This window comes from Mangifera indica, chromosome 6 (assembly GCF_011075055.1).
Source record: "Mangifera indica cultivar Alphonso chromosome 6, CATAS_Mindica_2.1, whole genome shotgun sequence".
NCBI lineage: Eukaryota > Viridiplantae > Streptophyta > Magnoliopsida > Sapindales > Anacardiaceae > Mangifera > Mangifera indica.
The window spans coordinates 16,462,097-16,480,758 of record NC_058142.1 but is presented as its reverse complement, the minus strand read 5'-3'; the positions used below and the strand labels follow the sequence as shown (position 1 = coordinate 16,480,758).

At 29.0% G+C, this 18,662-nt stretch overlaps 1 protein-coding gene across 1 annotated transcript; it reads left to right on the top strand.

Moving 5' to 3' along the window:
- The first annotated feature begins 7,987 nt into the window (after positions 1–7,987).
- On the top strand, positions 7,988–9,307 carry LOC123219524 (histone-lysine N-methyltransferase 2B-like). Its single transcript, XM_044641518.1, has one exon. It carries the CDS (start codon positions 8,115–8,117, stop codon positions 9,147–9,149), a length of 1,035 nt encoding a protein of 344 aa, XP_044497453.1. The 5' UTR covers positions 7,988–8,114; the 3' UTR covers positions 9,150–9,307.
- The last annotated feature ends 9,355 nt before the right edge of the window (positions 9,308–18,662 follow it).

Genomic DNA, 18,662 nt, shown 5'->3' with positions numbered 1-18,662 from the left:
AACACAATATAATATTTTTTTCTTGTTTACAAATACTATAAAAATTATATAATAGGACCTTTAAAACATGTTAATAATCTTACTAAACAAATTATATTCTTACTACCGAATAATAGAATAGAATATTTAAATAAAAATTGAAAATAATATGAGTAATTATAAATATAAAAAAATATAATTATATGTAATTTGTAAGTATTTTAACTGTTATTGATGTTATTTTTAAATATTTTTATAATTTATTTCTAATAAATTTTATTAAAATATCATTTCTCTAAACATTTGAGTTAGTTTTTGTTACTTTTATATCAACCTTAATATTATCTGATTTAATTTTGAATCGTGGTAGGTTGATTCAAAATAAATTTCATACCAAAAAACTCAATTTTAACCTAAATTTTATTGTATCATATCTAATCGATTAATAAATCATTTTAAAAATTGTGAGCTCCATTGAATGATTATGGTTGAGAATATGATATTTAATTATGCAAAGACTAATTTAATTAATTAAGCATAAATATTTTTTTATATATCAAATAAAATAAATAAATTATCAATTATCATTCAATATAATACTAGTGGTCACATTTCTTTGCAATGGAGCGAATTAGGGCTAGATTCGAATCGAGCCGAGCTCAGGCTCGGTTTGGTTTATTTATAGCTGGCTCGAGTTCGGCTCGTTTTAAGCTCGGCTCGACTCGTTTTTCATATCAAAACGACATCATTTTGTATATATATATGGATCAAAACGACATCGTTTTGTATAAAAAAAATTTTAAAAAATCTACCAAGCCAACCCAAGCCAGCTCGGGCTCGGCTCGAGCTCGATCGAGCCGAACAGAGCCTGACTCGAGCTCGATCGAGCCGAGCAGAGCCCGGCTCGTTTCGGGCTCGAACCGAGTCGAGCCAAGCTCGAGCTCGAGCTGGCTCGGCTCTAGTCCAACCCTAGAGCGAATGGAGAGCCAAGCTGAAATACGGAGTGGACTTTTACTTTTCTTGCTTTCAAGTATTTCCGAGGACAATCACCCAAAAAATATATATATTTATGAGAATTAATTGTTATAATTAAATATTATTTTATTATTAATTTAAAATAAATTATTAATATTTAATACTATTATAAATATTTAATTATTAATATTTAAATTAATTCTATTATAAATACATATGGTTTTTTTTCTTAACTTTAGGTCAATGTCATTTCTTTTATGACTAAAGGATTGCTTTCATCCAAGATTTGGTGAATAGACAAAAATACATTTGTAAAAATTCAAAAAATCAAATACTTATCTAAAGTTTAGTTTATTTCCATACACTCAAGGATTTTCTATTAGAGTTTAAGGTAAAATAATCATTTTATCAGTAATATTAAAATAAATAAAATTATATTTTATTTTTCTTATTTGGTTTAAAAAATAAATAATTTTTTCTCAAGATTAAGATTTAAAAAATTCACTTTTCTCATTAGGGTTTTGATTTTCCAACAAAACTGTTTCTTCTCTAGCAACTAGCATCATCCGACCATCTCTCTCCTTTCTACTGAACTCGTCTTCATCCAAACTAATTGACAAGCCTTTGATTCGGCTTCACCGGCTAGAATTGACAACCATGCTTGGAACCATGGGCAAGTTGACCATAGAAGGTGACGAAAACGCAACAAACTTCAGCTGATTTGATACAAACGCAATGGATCTATCATCGGAGCCGATTCTTCGTCATCGGCTAGAGCCTCTTCACTTGTCATTAGAGTCTTTGACAGTGGCAAAAGGAAAAGGGAGGAAGAAGATAGTGGTTGTCATTATTGTTGTCATCGAAAAGGAGAAACCTAGGAATTTAGGAGAGAAAAAGTCATTTTTCAAAGTTGAGATCAAGGGTAAAAAACTAATTTTTAAAACTTGAAAGGGAAATGAGATAAAACTATATATTTTATAATATTATTATTAAAATGATGGTTTTATCCTTATATTTGATAATAATTTTAATGAAAATTTAAGGATAAATAAGTATTTAAGTTTTTGGGCTCTTGTAAATCTATTTTTGTCCTTTCACCAAACCTTGTGTGGGAAATAATCCTCTGGCCTTCTTTTATTCGTATCAGCCCACATGCAATTAATTCTAAGTGGGTCGCAATTCCCTTTCACTTTCTGCAATTACATGTTTAATTTGATGGAAAGAATTTTTTTTACCTTAAACAGTCATTAAGAAAATTTGTGTAAGAACCATTAAGAAAACTTCGTTACTTGAAAAAAAAAAAAAAAAGTCATTAAACAAATTTCCGAAAGTGAAGGAACCACATACCCATGGGTAGAGGGGGTTAGTTTTTTTATCCAAAATTATTTAATTTGAAAAATTGATTGTACACTTAATTCATAATATATATATATATATATATATATAGACACGCGCACACGCCAATTTACTTAATACGCATCTGTTTTAGTCATGTTAATATGAGCGTAACGATCAAATCAATATGACCTATGGTAATTATGTATATACATGCACACATATTTTGGAATATATGTATATACGTATACGTCCTTCATCATATTGTAACGGTTTATAGCTATAATTTTATTTGGTTTGTTTATTTCTTTTTCTCAAAATTGACTCATATATTGTTAGAATAAACAAGTGTTTTATAAAAGATTTTGCACTTAATATGAAGCACTTTAACGTAACAAAGAAAGGCCAAATGACTTATTTTCACTCAATGTTTGATGAAATGACATATTATTGTTCTTAAGTTTGAAAAGGTCAACTTTCTACTTATCAGATAAATTTGTTAATAAATTTATAAAATTACTAAAAAGATTTATAAAAAAAAGTAAAACTCAAACTAAATAACACTTTGCCTCCAAATTTTTATTTCAATAAAAGTTTATTAATGCAAATATAGATAGAGAGGTCAATGACGTATAATCATATATTTTAAGGTAAACATAAATTTTTAAATAAATAATATTACATATATTTGTAATATGAAACAAATTTGGGGGTGTTTTGAAACTTTAAAATTTTTAATATGTCACTTAATAATTTTAAAAATAACGATTATACCTTAGAAGACACAAATAATTTAAGAAATGTAAATGTTATATTACAAATTATAAAAATTATAATTATATTTTCAGAATAGATAAGTGAATATGATAATATCCGAAAGGGCTGAAACAAGATATGAATATTATCCAAATAAGTTTTTTAAAAAAATGACATTTACACCCTAATTGACTTTTACATAATGAATAATATTATTGATACGACAAGTAATGTCGTCAGAGGGGGATTCAAACCAAGTTACCAAACTAAAGCTTCAGTTTGAATTCAACTCTAATCAAACTAAAGACAATTGTTGAGCTAAGTTGACTTTGTTCAAAGTAAACCTTAATTGATATACACACCCACCCAAAGACAATTTTTATTTGCATAATATTATGTTTATTAACTTATGTATATAAACTGATATGTATTAATGTGATTGGAAGATATAATTATTTGTTTCATCTCTGATTCAAATCACATATTCACATTAATACGCATACATTTGTATTAATAAATTTAGTATTATTTTTTATGTAAAAATCAACTTCACTCATCAAAATTGGAACATTTGTAAAGGGACATCGACAATGAGATGAATTGACACGAACCAATGAAACAAGTTAAGTAATTTTCAGTTGTATAAATTCAAAATCACATAGATGATATAAATCTATTATACACTTTATAAAAAGTATACATTTTTATATTATTTATAATATATTATTTTATAATTAAATAATTTTAAATTAAAAATAAAATAATATTTAATTATATAATAATACCATGTCATTACATGAAATCAAAACTTATTATAAACGAAAATAGCATTGTTCATTAGAAATTGGATGGTGTGGACATTTCAATTTTGCTCTTTCCTCAGCCATCTTTTCATTAGTGCAATCTCTGGCCATTTGGGACCTACCCTAAATTTAATGCACATTTTGTCTCTTTTCAATCATTCAATATTGGACCAAAACTTCACTCCATCAAATTTCATTAATGGCCTCTAATAATGCATGCCCTCATAATTTTCTACCATATATAGGTACTACCATGTACCCACCTACAAACATTCAGGTTTTTCTAAAATTTGACACTAATACTTTGATTATAATAATTAATGAAAAGAATTTCATAATTTAGTGTTTTATAGTAATTTCTTACCCGTTTAGCATCTCTTTGATAAATGACTAAACGGCAAAACCAACAATTTAGGGTTTGACTAGCAATAAACATCCCTCGGTTAGAGAATATGTCTCACTAGTTGGCACCAACTCCAAGTTATCTTTCTATGATAAATAGTAATAATTTCATACCTAATTAGTCTCGGTTATAATTCTTTTTTCAATGTGATCGTTTAAAAAGTTAATGTTTGAATTTAAATTTTAAATTTATAACTGATAACACTATAACCTCTTTTTTTAATCTTATAAATATAAAGAATTATCTTGAAAAAAGAAAAGGGAAAACATCATATATGCACAAATAAATGCTAGAATATTAGCGTTTGTTTCAGGTGTAACAGTTATTAATATCATATTGGAGTTATTAATATCATTATTGTGTACATAAGATATTAAATAATAAGTCAACCACATTAAAACTCCATTTTGTCCAACTCTTTCGCATTACTTGACTTCTATCCTCATAGTAAATAGCATAATTCATTATCAGATCTTCATGGTTGTTATCACGACTTATTTTTTGTAAAACTGTAAATTGTGTATATCAATTAGTTACAAGTTATATTTTTTCAAATTTTATGTAACGATAAGAAATTTTTTATTTATGTTATAAGAGGTACATGAAATAAAAGCCCGATACATTTACAAAGGTGTCAAACAAACCTAATTAGGTTAATAATCTCAAGTTTTTTTAGTGGTTTCAACTTTTTGATAATCCTTGGTGTGTTTAAAATTAGTCTATCATGTTTTCAAGGGATAATAATTCGGCAAATAATAGAGAAAGCAAAATTAGGGGTGCATCTTTATTGAGTTCAAAAAATGGTAAGTTCAAGCTCAATTCAATTTTAAAACAGTTAGTTCAAGGCTGAGTTTAATTTATTTGATTAAAAAATAATATTGTTAAAGTAAAAAAAGAAAAGTCATGAGAGACAAAGAAGAATAATTAAAAAAAATTATTAAAATCTAGAAGAATTATCGAAAATAAAGAATAAAAGGAATAGTCAAAATAGAAGAATAATCATTGATAAGAAGAGTTTCGATACTATAATTAATGATGATAAGATAAGAGCGTTTGAGCTGGTTTGAGTTAACTTTTCTTTAATTCAAACTCGATTTATACGAACAAAACAAAATCCAAATTATAGCATCTAGTGAATATTTGAAAAAATAAAATAAAAGGGTTGCCGGGGCAGGCTAGAGTCCAAAACTAAGAATGAAAGGGACAAGTCAAGGGGGCATAAGGTGACCCCATGAACTGTCCTCTTTGGTCAAACCCTCGCCAAACTGATTCTGAACTTCTGTACAACTCTTCATATCCTAGCTGGCAAATTGAAATTCCAAAGAAGTGTTACTGACGTGTCATCCAGGCTTTAAATGTCTTTCCTCAAAAGACGAATTTGACATCTCCCCATCTCTAAAAGGACAGAACTGTCCTCTTCACGTCCAAAAATTTGGGATACTTTTCCTATTTTCTAAAGTTTTGGGCCTATCAGGACCATAATAAAAAATATTATTTTTTTCTGACATTTCTAAATTATCTAAGCATGAGACTGTGAGACCAACCCAAATGATTAGTGTGCTCCTAGAATATTTGTCATGTTATTTACTCTTTTAATGCAGATTTTCTTAGCCTTATCTTCTCATTAATAATAGTATTTTACCTTTTTACCCCTAATATTAATAATTAACTAATTAACATAAAAAAATGAAAATTTTATTGTCAAATTAAAGAATCTTCAAAATAAAATCCAACTAATTATATAAGTATGATTCATATATATTAATAATATGTTATTATATAATTGAACGATTTTGAATTAAATATAAAATAATATTTCACAAATAGAACAAAATTTTGTCACCAAATTTAGTGAAATTAAATTCATGAAAAAGAATAATAATGTTACGGGTATTTTAATTGAAAACAAAAACATTTTGTCTTAAAAATTAAATAAAGGTCAAATAGTCACAATAGAGGTTTAGGGTTACTAATTATTTAATTTGAATTCAAGGGTATTTTTATCTTAAATTTTAATAAATAAAAATAAAATTATAACAAAATTATTATTATATAAGTAATTGTTTAATACTTAACCGATATATGATAATAAAATTATCTTTATATTATTTTTCATATCAAGTGGGTAATGAAAAATTATGATTTTTTTAATAATAAAAAATTTTACTTAAAATTTCAGATATAATAATCAATTTTATAATTATTATATTAAATAAGTCAATCAATAATTTAATTTTATATCTTTTTATACATATAATTGATCTCTTTAAGCAGTATGAAATTTTTTATTACTTTACTATTCAGATAAAATACCAATATTAGGCTGTGGCAGAATTCATCTTCACAATTTTCTTTTCTACTCCACCAAACACCCTGATCTTTTTTTATTTTCTACCCCCACCCAGAAACCAATTTCCTCTTCTCTCTCTAACTCTCTGTAAAATTTTATTGGGGTTTGTAGAAATGTCAGTTTGAATGGATTTGCTTGGCATTTTCTTATGATGATTCCCTTTCTCTCTCTCTCTCCCAATAGATTGCCTTTTCCTCACAAAGTGTGGCTTGAATGAGTGGCCTTGGATTTGAAACACCTTTCACATTCATTGTTAAGATGATTTTTCCATGTTGTGCATTCAATTCTTCAAACATTTAAAATATACATATATATATATATATATATATATATATATATATATATATATTGATTTTAAGGATATCCATAAATAAATTCAAAAGAATCTAACGCAGAATTGTTTTAGAATGAATTCATTACTCATATCAAATAAATTAATTTTCAATTAAAGTTTTAGTCTAGTTTGAAATTGACCAATATTTTTAAAATTGGATCGATGATCAAATTGATTACCTTATTAGTTTATAATTTAATAAAGAATCGATTGATTCAACTTATTATCAAATTATAATACTTTTTTTTTTAAATATCATATTAACTAACAAATTTTACTTAAAAATTTATAATAAAAAAATCAATCAGGATATCCAAACTTATGGTGATTAGAATATATATTTTTTTAAGAGTGACAATTATTCACGTGATTTCAAAAAAACAATTAGATGAAAAAAAGTCTCTATCTCATGATTCAAAAAAAAAAAAATCATGCACGTGTAGAAAACATTTCAATGGATATGAGATACTTTTTTTTTAATTTTATTTTTGAACTTATATTTTCTTACAGACATTTATAAATTCATCTATTCTAATTTAAAATAATCAGATTACTAAAAAATAATTAAATTTTTTTTAAAATACCTTAAAGTTTGGTCAAACCCAATTTTTCTCATTTTAATCGATTCAACTTGTTTATCCATTTTGATCAAGTCAATAAATAAACTATTTGTTAATGTTAACATAATCGAATTCAGAGTCTTTTTTCAGTTCAACCGATTGAACCAACTGGTCCAATCTAATTCAGTTTTCAAAACATTGAAATCAACTTATTCGTTCACTGAGTGGTAATGCAATTTACCTCTTCAACGACTTTGTTTATTCTATCAACAATCATCCAATATCACTATTTATGAACTCAAAGAAATGTTAACAGTCCATATTATGGTTTTGATTAGAACTACAACTCATCTGGCGTGGGATTGAATCCACCCATACTTTAAGGTATATGCATTAATACCCATTTGCCTAAATTAGCAAAAAATAGTGAGATTTGACTAGTTTCAACACCCCATATCAAATCCAAGTCCCCTAAAAGAGAGCATAGAGAGACCCCATTGGCCCTTTCTTTCTTTTCTTTCTCTCTTTCTTTCTCTTGTTGAAAAACTTAAACTTCCCTCACATACTCTCAATCTTGCTCTATTATCTTTTCTTATTTGCATGCATTTTGGAGGAAGAAATGGCTGATCAAGGTGGTGGAATGAGAGAATACAGAAAAGGGAACTGGACTGTGGCAGAAACCATGGTGTTGATAGAGGCAAAACAGATGGATGATGAGAGGAGAATGAAGAGAAGTAGTGGCGGGGATCAGCATCATCAAAGTAGTGAAGGAAGAAGCAACAAACCAGCTGAGCTGAGATGGAAATGGGTTGAAGATTACTGTTGGAGAAAAGGGTGTTTGAGGAGCCAAAACCAATGCAATGACAAGTGGGATAATCTCATGAGAGACTACAAGAAAGTGAGGGATTATGAAAGAAAAGTTGCAGATTCTCAAAAAGGAGATCAAGGAGACCCAACACAACAACAACATGTACAGCAATCTTATTGGCAGTTGGAGAAGAATGAGAGAAAAGAAAAGAATTTGCCAAGCAACATGTTGTTTCAGATATATGAAGCTTTAGTGGAGGTGGTGGAGAAGAAAGGATCAGCAAGTCAAAGAGTAATGGTAAGTGGGTCACCTTCTTCATATCATCAGGTGGTGGACAGCAGGCCTCTCACTTTACTTCATCACCATTCTTTGCCTCCTCTTCTGCAACAAATGCAACCTCCATCTCCAGTTCCTATTTTACCCATCCCTCTTCCACCACCACCACCTCCTCCTCCCCCACCACCACCACAATCTCATCACTCAGATTCAGATACAAGTGAGTTTTCTGACTCACCTGCAAAGAGGAGGAGGAGGAGGAGAAATGGAGGAGAAGGAACAAGTACTGCAAGTGGAAGCGCTTCTCGTGAAGTGGGCACAGCTATTTCCAAAAGTGCTTCCATAATAGCAGAAGCACTTCAGGCCTGTGAAGAGAGAGAAGAGAGAAGACACAAAGATCTTTTAAGTCTCCATGAGAGAAGACTGGAGATTGAAAAATCCAAGACTGAGATTAACAAGGAAGGGATTAATGGCCTTGTTGATGCCATTAATAATCTTGCTAATTCCATTCTTGCTTTGGCCTCCAACAAGAACCAGCAATCTTCTTCTTCATCACGTGATCCAAAATGATCACCATCACCATCATGTTCATCTTCAAGTAATTATTAAAATCATCTATTTAATCTCTTTAAGATTAGTTTCAGTAAGAGAGGAAGAGAGAGAGCTTAATCCCAATTTATTGTACATAAATTATTGATAATCAATCCCATATCCATTTTCATGTTGCATCTTCATATATTCATGTTATGTCTCTTAAACCCTAATTAGGGTTCTCTTAATATTAATTCATAAGACTGCTAATCAATCTTTTGTAATTATGTTATCCGTTGAAAATGTTATTGATTATATGTAACAATTGTATTTATGTTATTTAATTGATAGGGGGTGAATTCAAGCCAAAACCAAATAAATGTTAGATCGAACTTGATTAATCAAGAATTGTCAATTTAAGCTTAAACTTGATTCACTTGAGCTAGTGAATAGTAATATTAGATAAAGAGAAAAATTATCAAAGAAGAAAAAGAATCAATAGAGAAGAAGAAAAAGAAGAAAAAGAGAACCAAAAAAATAGTCGATTAGGTAAGCTTTGGTGTTGGCATTGATCATAAGCTAAGCTTGATTAGCTGAAATTGCTATAATTTGAGTTCAATTTGTTCGAATTAAACAATGAGCTAATATTTTTGTTTGATAATATTATTGATTACATGCATTCATTGCATTTATATTATTTTTTCAATAATATTAATGATTACTAGCATGTATTGTATTAATGTTATTTGTTTGGTAATGTTATTGATTATATGCATTAATCGCATAGATGACATGACCTAATTTCTTCTCACGTAGATGAAAATTTTCAGAGCCAAATCCAATTTTGAGTTGATGAATTGTGCATAAAGTTGTTTGATTATTACTTGCATGGTACTTCAAGAGACCCATTTGAGTGGAAATCTTGAAACATCATACAAGTTTGGATAAATTAGAATAAAATATAGAGGGAGACTCTACCAATAGTCAAACATTTTCATTGAATGTCTCAACTCCACGCGCCTTGGTTTTTATGTTAATCAGGTTTTGATATTGTTTGATTGGTTTGAGTATGAATCATTTTTTATATGATCAAAAGGTTAATTTACAAATCGATTAGTTTGTTTGATTAGTCAAATCAATTATGTCAATATGATAAAATTAAAAACATATATATTAAATATATTTATTGAACAACATTCAATAAAAAATGTTTTTAGTCTAATAGTTTCTGTGTTATGAGTCTATTTGAATCGAATCAAGTTAAATTTAAATTAATTCGAGTTTAACTCAATTTAAAAGAGTCGAATTTAATCTTAGACCTGAACTTGATGAACTCCCTTAAAATTAGTTTGAGCTTAGTTTAGCTTAAGAGGAGTCAAACTTGATTTTGACTATACTATCAAATCTAGCTTAGCTAAGCTTCGTTTGAATCTATAACTGAGCCAAAATCGACTCAGACAATGTTATATTAATACATATTAATTAAAACAACATTATTTTAACTGACTCAAATCAATTTTTTTTCAAACTTATAAATTTGATGAGTTGAACACTCCCTAAAGCTTAAGCTTAAGTTTAATAGTAAAAATCCTTAGGCTCAAGCTCATTCCATGCTCGCCCAAACCAAGTTGACAATCAAGTTCAACACAACTCGGCTTGAATCCACCTAGGTTTGAGTCTTTTCATTCTCAACAATTAGAGTCATATTAATGTCAATATGATAGTTTAACCTATAGTGATTTGAGTTTTTTCATCCCAATAATTATTTTTAGTTATGTTAACGTCAATATAATAGTTTGATCTTAGTTGAATTACCTGGTCTTGTTTGATTTCAAAATAATTATGACATTAATGTGGAGATTAAAAAATTATTTATGCAATTACAAATTTTAATATAAAAAGATGATACAATTTGATTTTGATTCCGGCTCGATATTTGGCTCAAAATGAACCAAATTTGAATCATGATACTCTTATCTTGAATTTAAGTCAAGTTAACTTGAGTTTAATAAATTGTTTACAAATTCATCTTTTTTGATAATTTTTAATCTCTTTTAAAATTGTTTTAATAATTGTTTTAATATTTTATAATTTTATTATTAATTTAAATTCAAATTCGAATTGTTCTTTGAATAGACCTTGATTAAGTGATGATCACTATTTGAACACATAAACACCGCACGGCCTCGAGATGAGAAGTGGGGAAAGAAGAGAATCCTATAATTAAGAGGAAGAAAATAGTGAGGAAAAAACAGCTGCAGTGCAGAAGAGACTGAGCAAAGAGCAGAAGTTGTGTGAGACTAGTCAAAGGGGAGACCAGTCAATGATCTGTCTGTTAACAATGATATGAATCTGAAATTACTAAATTACCCTCGTTTCTGGTGCTATTATTATTGTGTCAGTCTTGTCCAGTTGTGACAAAGTTGTGGACTTTTTGGTAATTTTAGTTTTATTTTCTTTTCACTCAGAATTAAGAGAGAGGAAGTCATTATTGGGTAATTTCCTGACAAAAAGCCCTTTGTGTACTAAAATTGCCCTTTGTGTACTAAAATTGCCCTTTTTCGCTTTATAGGCTCTATCTATCTTTCACTATGAGCAATGGGCCAATGGCCTATGTTTCATTGTTGGCTGCCAGTAATGCTACTTGCCACCGACGTGCGCACAATGAATGTAAACTAGGGGAAAGTTACCTTATGATTGTGTAATTTTTACTTAGAGATAGAATAATATTAAATAAAATAATTATATTTATATTTATATATATAGTTGTATTAATTATATGTGTATATAATATTATTTATTTTTAAAAAAATAATATTATATTATTTGCTTTTTAAAAAATAATATTATATATACATATTTTTAATATGTAAATGATATATCATAATGTGATTAAATATTATTTTATTTTTTATTCAAAATTACTGAGTCATATAATAACATGTTATCTGTGTATATTTGTATATTCAAACACATTTTTATTGTTCTTAAAGTGACACTAAACATTGGCCTTGAAACCAAATTGTACCACATTGACATTATTATTGGTACAACATCCAAGCATTATAGAGACCTATCCACGGGGTCAGGTTGTGCCAAATTTAGCGGGTCATTGCCACTAGGGATGACAACAGGAAGGGGTGGGCAAGAGATTTCGATCCCTGTCTCCATCCTTGTAGGGGATATCAATCTTCATCCCCAGCACATTCCATTCTTGTTATGGGGATAACAAAGATTATCTATTCTCTCCCTAAAAAGAAAAATCTTTTCTCCACACCATGGAGAAAAATCTTCTTATCATACCTTTTAAACATAACATAAATATATTAAATAACAAAATTAAGTAAAATTGAAACTAACCCACTATTTCAAATATCACAAATATTATATATTAACCACTTTAATATGCACAATAAAAACCTAAATAGATTTGAACAATATAAATAATTTAAAACTACAAAAATATGTTAATATTTTAAATAAATATATTAATATAAAAAGACGAGGACGAGGATAGGGGCAGGACGAGGCTGGGATGAGGATACAAGCTAGGGTGAGAGGGGACACATGTATCCCCATCCCCAACCTATTCTTGATTACAAGAATTTTTTTTTGTCCTCGTCTTCGTCCCCTTTCTCATTTTTATTGGAGAATTTTCTCTCTGTTAAGGTTGGAGATGGTTGAGATCCCTAAATTTAGGCTAAAATTATCATATCTAATTGCCATGGGAAATGGTTCATGACCTATCAAAGGCAAGTCATGCCAGTCTGCCATAAAACCAAGGCTCAAGGTATGATCTAAAGCCCCCTAGGTTATGCTTCCATGCATGGGCGTTTTAACATATTGGCCTGTGAGCCTTTCTTGTAAGCCTTTGGCATAACCCACCTTAAAAGCAGGTTATGCCCCTTGGGTCGAGCTTTTTTAGCCTTAGGTTATGTTAGCACATGATATGACCTGACATGACATGACCCATTGTTCGGTCTTCCCTTATATCACTAGAAAAAACAAACTTTTTTCCCTTTTTACTTCATAATTTTCTTTTTCTTTTTTAAAATACTCTGAGGTCTTTGTTATCTCTTAAATGAATTAATTATTTAATTATTCTAGACTAAAATTAATACTACTTCATCAATTTACCATTTTCATTATCAAAGTTAGAAGGATAAAAGGGATAATAGAGAATTAGGGTTTAATTTATTCCGAACGAGAAAATCTTATATACAACATACATATATATGTTACAAATTACCAATAATATAATGATCGTATGTCACACACACTAATGTAACATCTCACGATCAGTTACTCATTCCTAACATGACAAAAAAATTCATTAATCCTTTTTTATTTTGATGCAAACTGATATTGATCTTAAACCTAATTCGAAATCAAAATCTATCATGATCATTTTAAGTTCACTCTCATTTGGCTTGATGTTTATATGCAATTTTTTTTTCTATTAGAACCTTTTAGATGTTACTCATAAATCAATAATTATTGGTTCAATATATTGTTTTTTTAGGGTTTTTTTTTCCTTAAAACTATAGTTTTGAAGGAACAGTAATTCATATGAACAAAATGATAAGGTTGCAAGTTGGTACGAGTTGTACATGAACAATTTGGCTTATCAAGTTTATAAGTGCTCTTTACCTAACTAGGCCTACCAATAAATGACAAAGACTATAAATTCTTGCTTGCAAATGCATCCTTTATATAATTGAGTTTTTAAATTCAGAATGACAATTTTACTAATGAACATATAGACCCGCTTGTGGACCAAAACCCTAATATGACCAATCTAAATCAATAGATTTGTTATAGATTTAGGGCACTCAAAAGTCTCTCTCTCTTTTACGAGATCTAGGTTAAGGGAACATGTCTCAAACCTAAACTTGAAGAAAAACGAATTTATTCAACAAATGAATCACTAAGTACTTTATCCTAATGGAACAAGTTTCAGACAAAAAAATATTAGAGTTTTAACGAGTTTAGTGTGTGATTGAGGTCGAGGATTATCGAGTTTAATACTAAGGAAATTCATTCAAGTTTGATCCTAGACAATAACAATTGTTTTGGTTGTGAAAATATTATATGTTTCATTCAATGGTACTTAAATATATTCAAGATCAAATGTTTGTGTGGATGTCTTTACGTACACATTCATTTGTACATATACAATAGTATATGAGTAGCTCTCTTGTTAGGGTGTCTAATATAAAATTTTGTAGAGAGTATGCTTGAATATAGCTACATTCATCTTATATATTAAACTAAAATGATATTTTACAACGCAATTAAATTTTATATAAGAATAATCCAAACAAAACTAATGTTAAGGCTTTGTCATTATTGTTATTATTGTTGTTGTTGTTACTGCTACTATTATTATAAACATTAACAAACAATTACTATTAACATCTTCTTAGTGAATTATGCTAGAAAATAACTAAAATTGAAAGTATTTTTTTGTGTGAAATTGTGTTTTTAGCGCATCTTAGGACTACAAATGAGTCAAGTTGTTTGTGGCACGACTAAAGTAAAATACTAATTAATTTATAATTATGGGATTTAAATTTTGCATTTACATTCCTAAAATTGAATTCCCTTATTTTAAATATAGAGTAATTAACAAATATATAAGTTGTAAGATTTAAAATAATTTATTGATACAAAAGGCAATGAATGAGGATGAAGGGTAACACAATAGAATATGAGGGAGGTGAACTAATAATGGTATAAATCTTGACAAACATGACGTACAAGGGATTACTTTGGTTAATGGACAAATGTCTACATATTGACCATGGGCGAAACCATCAACATATGAGCATGCAACCATAAAATATCATTAATAGATGGCCTTACAACATCAAGGATGATGATGACAACAATGGTCTCTTTGGCCTTTCTTAACAAGTGGGAAAACTCATTTTGTAACACTCTACCTCGAATATCCTATGCATCAGGGTAAAGTGCTACTAAAATATGTATGCATGAATGATATCTCAATAAAAGTCAAATACTCTACTATCATAGCATGCATAAATCTCATCTAGTCTTAATAACATCTCATAAGTCTTTATTTATTAAAATAAAAACCAATATCCAAAATCATTCTCAAGCATATAATAAATCTAATATAATGAAATAATCAATGTCATAAATCCAAGTACTAGAAATATAAAACAATCTATCAAAGTCATATCAAATCAAAATTTGACTATCGATGTTTATAAGTCCATCCATCACATGTCGCTCTATCAGTAAGTTGTTGCCTCGCCTTCATCACTTCTAATCTTGTCACCTGCAAAATGCAAAGGAAGAGAATAAATATAAAATACTTAGTAAGCATGAATAATTTATCTTACAATCTCAAGTCTATTCCTTATTCCTTTATAAACCTAGGTTATCTTTATTTCAATCTCAGACTATCGTCTAACCCGAATATTAGGGAATTGATATACCTACTTTCATGATCACTTTCTAAGCTATCTCAATCTCATCTCTAGTCCTGGTTATCCAATCTCCCATTGTCAATCGATAAACTCATGATCTTGGTTAATTCAACGTACAGACCCTCAATCATCAAACTCTTTATATTTTAGTGAGTCCTAACCAAATAATTGACATATAGTCTAGACAATGACTTATCTCTCAATCTAAGAACACCAATCAACAAGCTTCACCTTATCTACAAGTATGTCTAGGTCATAAGTACTCTCTTAATCAACCTATAATCTCATAATCTAGTACTATAGATATCAAATTATCTCATATCTTATTAGGATATCAAGTCCCTATTGATACCCACTCTCTTGAAACTTTTTTAGACTTATCTCAACTCCAATCTATCTCTCCTTAGGTTTATCTCTCTCTTTTGATCATATTTATCCCTTTTTTAGGTATCTGATCTTTGGGGTATCTATCTCATATTTAGATATAATCTCACCTTGAGTATCTAACCCTTGTTTATCTTTCCAATATTAATTTTTATTCTTTTCCTCAGGTATTATTTGACACATCAATAGGTCTTTTATCTTAACCATACTTATAAAAAATCTAATTTGTATACGTCTCAAATGAAATCAAGTCATGATCATACTTTTTTTTTTTTTATGTACAAGTGTATCAATGGCTATCTATGAGTGTACATATTGATAGGTTGATGTACAATCACTCTTATGTTGAAACCCAAGTGTGCATCACCCAAATTCACAAAGGTATGGGTGGGCTACATTTGGTTTCCCAAACATATCTAGCTAAAATTGCACATATGGTCGAGTCATGTAAGGTCCATAAGTGTACATGATGAGAAGACAATGCACAAGTGGGCTTTGTCACAATCCTTAAACGTACATGTATTGTAAATGAATGCATTGGTGGGCTTGTTTCTAAGCTCGAACATACATTTATCAAGGTTGACATATAGATGTGCATCGGGTAACACATAGGCGTATGTGCCTTGCTTTACTACTATTCATCGTCTTCTTTCTTTTTTTCTCATTTATAATTTCTAGTCTATGCATATCCGTGATTGTGCGATGCACGACTATGAACGACATCTAGAAAATTGCTAGTGGATTTCTCCTTCACAGCCTCTTTCTCTGCTACATAGAAAGCAGGGAATTAACATATGCGACAAAAGAACAACTCACATATTTATACCTAAAATCTCTTATTCTATTCAGGATTTCTTGCTCAAGCAAAAGTCTTGATTTTTTTGCTCACATACGGGCATACATTAGTTCCACCTGGTATGAGCATTCTTCATCATAAGGCATGACTGTACCTTAGACCAAAACACAAGTTTCACTTCCCATTTTAGCTTGATTTGATCTAAATTTAACCTAACACAAAATCATAGTTAAAGAAAAGTATAATAATACCCCAGAGCATACCTGCAGGTGTCACACATTCCTATTTATGTGAAATTTACCTTAAAACTAAGAAATGTGTCTCCTTAAATGAACAATATTGATACAAAAAAAAAATGTATGCATATTTTAGGTATATAAAATGGGTACATGAATAAATATCATCATGTTGGTAATTTTAAATTAAAGATAAAAAATATTCAATCATATGATAATATATTATATGTATAACAATTTTGTGTACTTAAAGTGTATATATATAGTATTATTCATATTGATATTTGACAACCGCTTAATGATATAAAAGAAGGTGATAATAGACAAGAGGTTCAACATAAAGGGAGAAATACCCTTGTGATTTTGATGAGGATGATATTACAAATAATGTTAATTAAGTTATTGTCAAATATAGAGGATTAGGTACATTAAAGGAAATAAAATGTTCCAACTTGAAGTGCCTTTGAACATGGTAACAAGATAGATAATATTTTAATTGAGTACCCTATGTTGGAGGAAATGATGATTGTTAATGATGAAATTTTCAACATACAAATTTGATTATCAACACTAAGAAGTCCGACGTATAAGCAATATAATGAAGTCATTTCACAATGTTTGTGTCATCCTCCCCTACGTCTTGGCCTCAAAGGTCATCATCACATCCCCATAACATATCGACATCATTTTACTTAAGTAGGCCTCTCGTATCCTTTGTCTAGATGAATCTAGAAGGTAATATTGAATGTAGGTCTTATTACGAAAACTATAACCGTTGGAAACTCAAACAGACTGAATTGAACGTTAACATTATTCATTCTAAACTAGAATGCTTCATTGAGGTTCGTTCTCACTATCTCTGCAACAACACGTAGTGTGTTAATGAATCAAGACTCTTCCAACTTTGGAAACTTGCCAAAACACGTTTTTTTGAAATATTTCTTCTGTTACTCAAACAACAATGCTCATATCTTGGTCATCATGTTTTGATGCCCTGTTTCATGACTTGTGCTATAAAGTAGTGTGAAAATAGGAATTTTTTTTTTTGCAATAATCAGAATATTATATTTTCTTTTACAATTGGAAGCCATATACTACACCAAAAATAGAATATATTGGTTAATTTTATAAAACAAAAATTTGAACAAAACATATAAGAAGTATTTATTTGAAAATTATCAATCATCTCTAATGTGAAATGTACAATTACCACTTATGTGGAAATTATCAATCATCTTTAAAGTGAAAAGACAATTACCCCCACAAATGTGGGAAATATGAATAAATACTATCATGTGCATCACATATATCTACATATATGTCTAGAAAATTTCATTTAGATCCCCAACATCCATATGTCTACAATTGTGTACCAAAAATCTCTTTAAAAAATATCATTTACACTGCATCATACAAATTATACATACCTAAAACAAAAGTACCATTAAACCTTCACTTCATCTGTTGTTACCATGCTTGACCTATATAATAACTTCAGTTAATAAATGTAGGAATGAAAAAGAACCAATATAAAAATTATATGGGTATAATACAATAAATAATGAAAAATATATTTGTAAAAAAACGTCATAAAATTTAGATATGGAATGTGTATATACTAATTTAATATGATACATCATCAATAGTGTGTTTATAAAAATATGATAATGTCAATAATAAT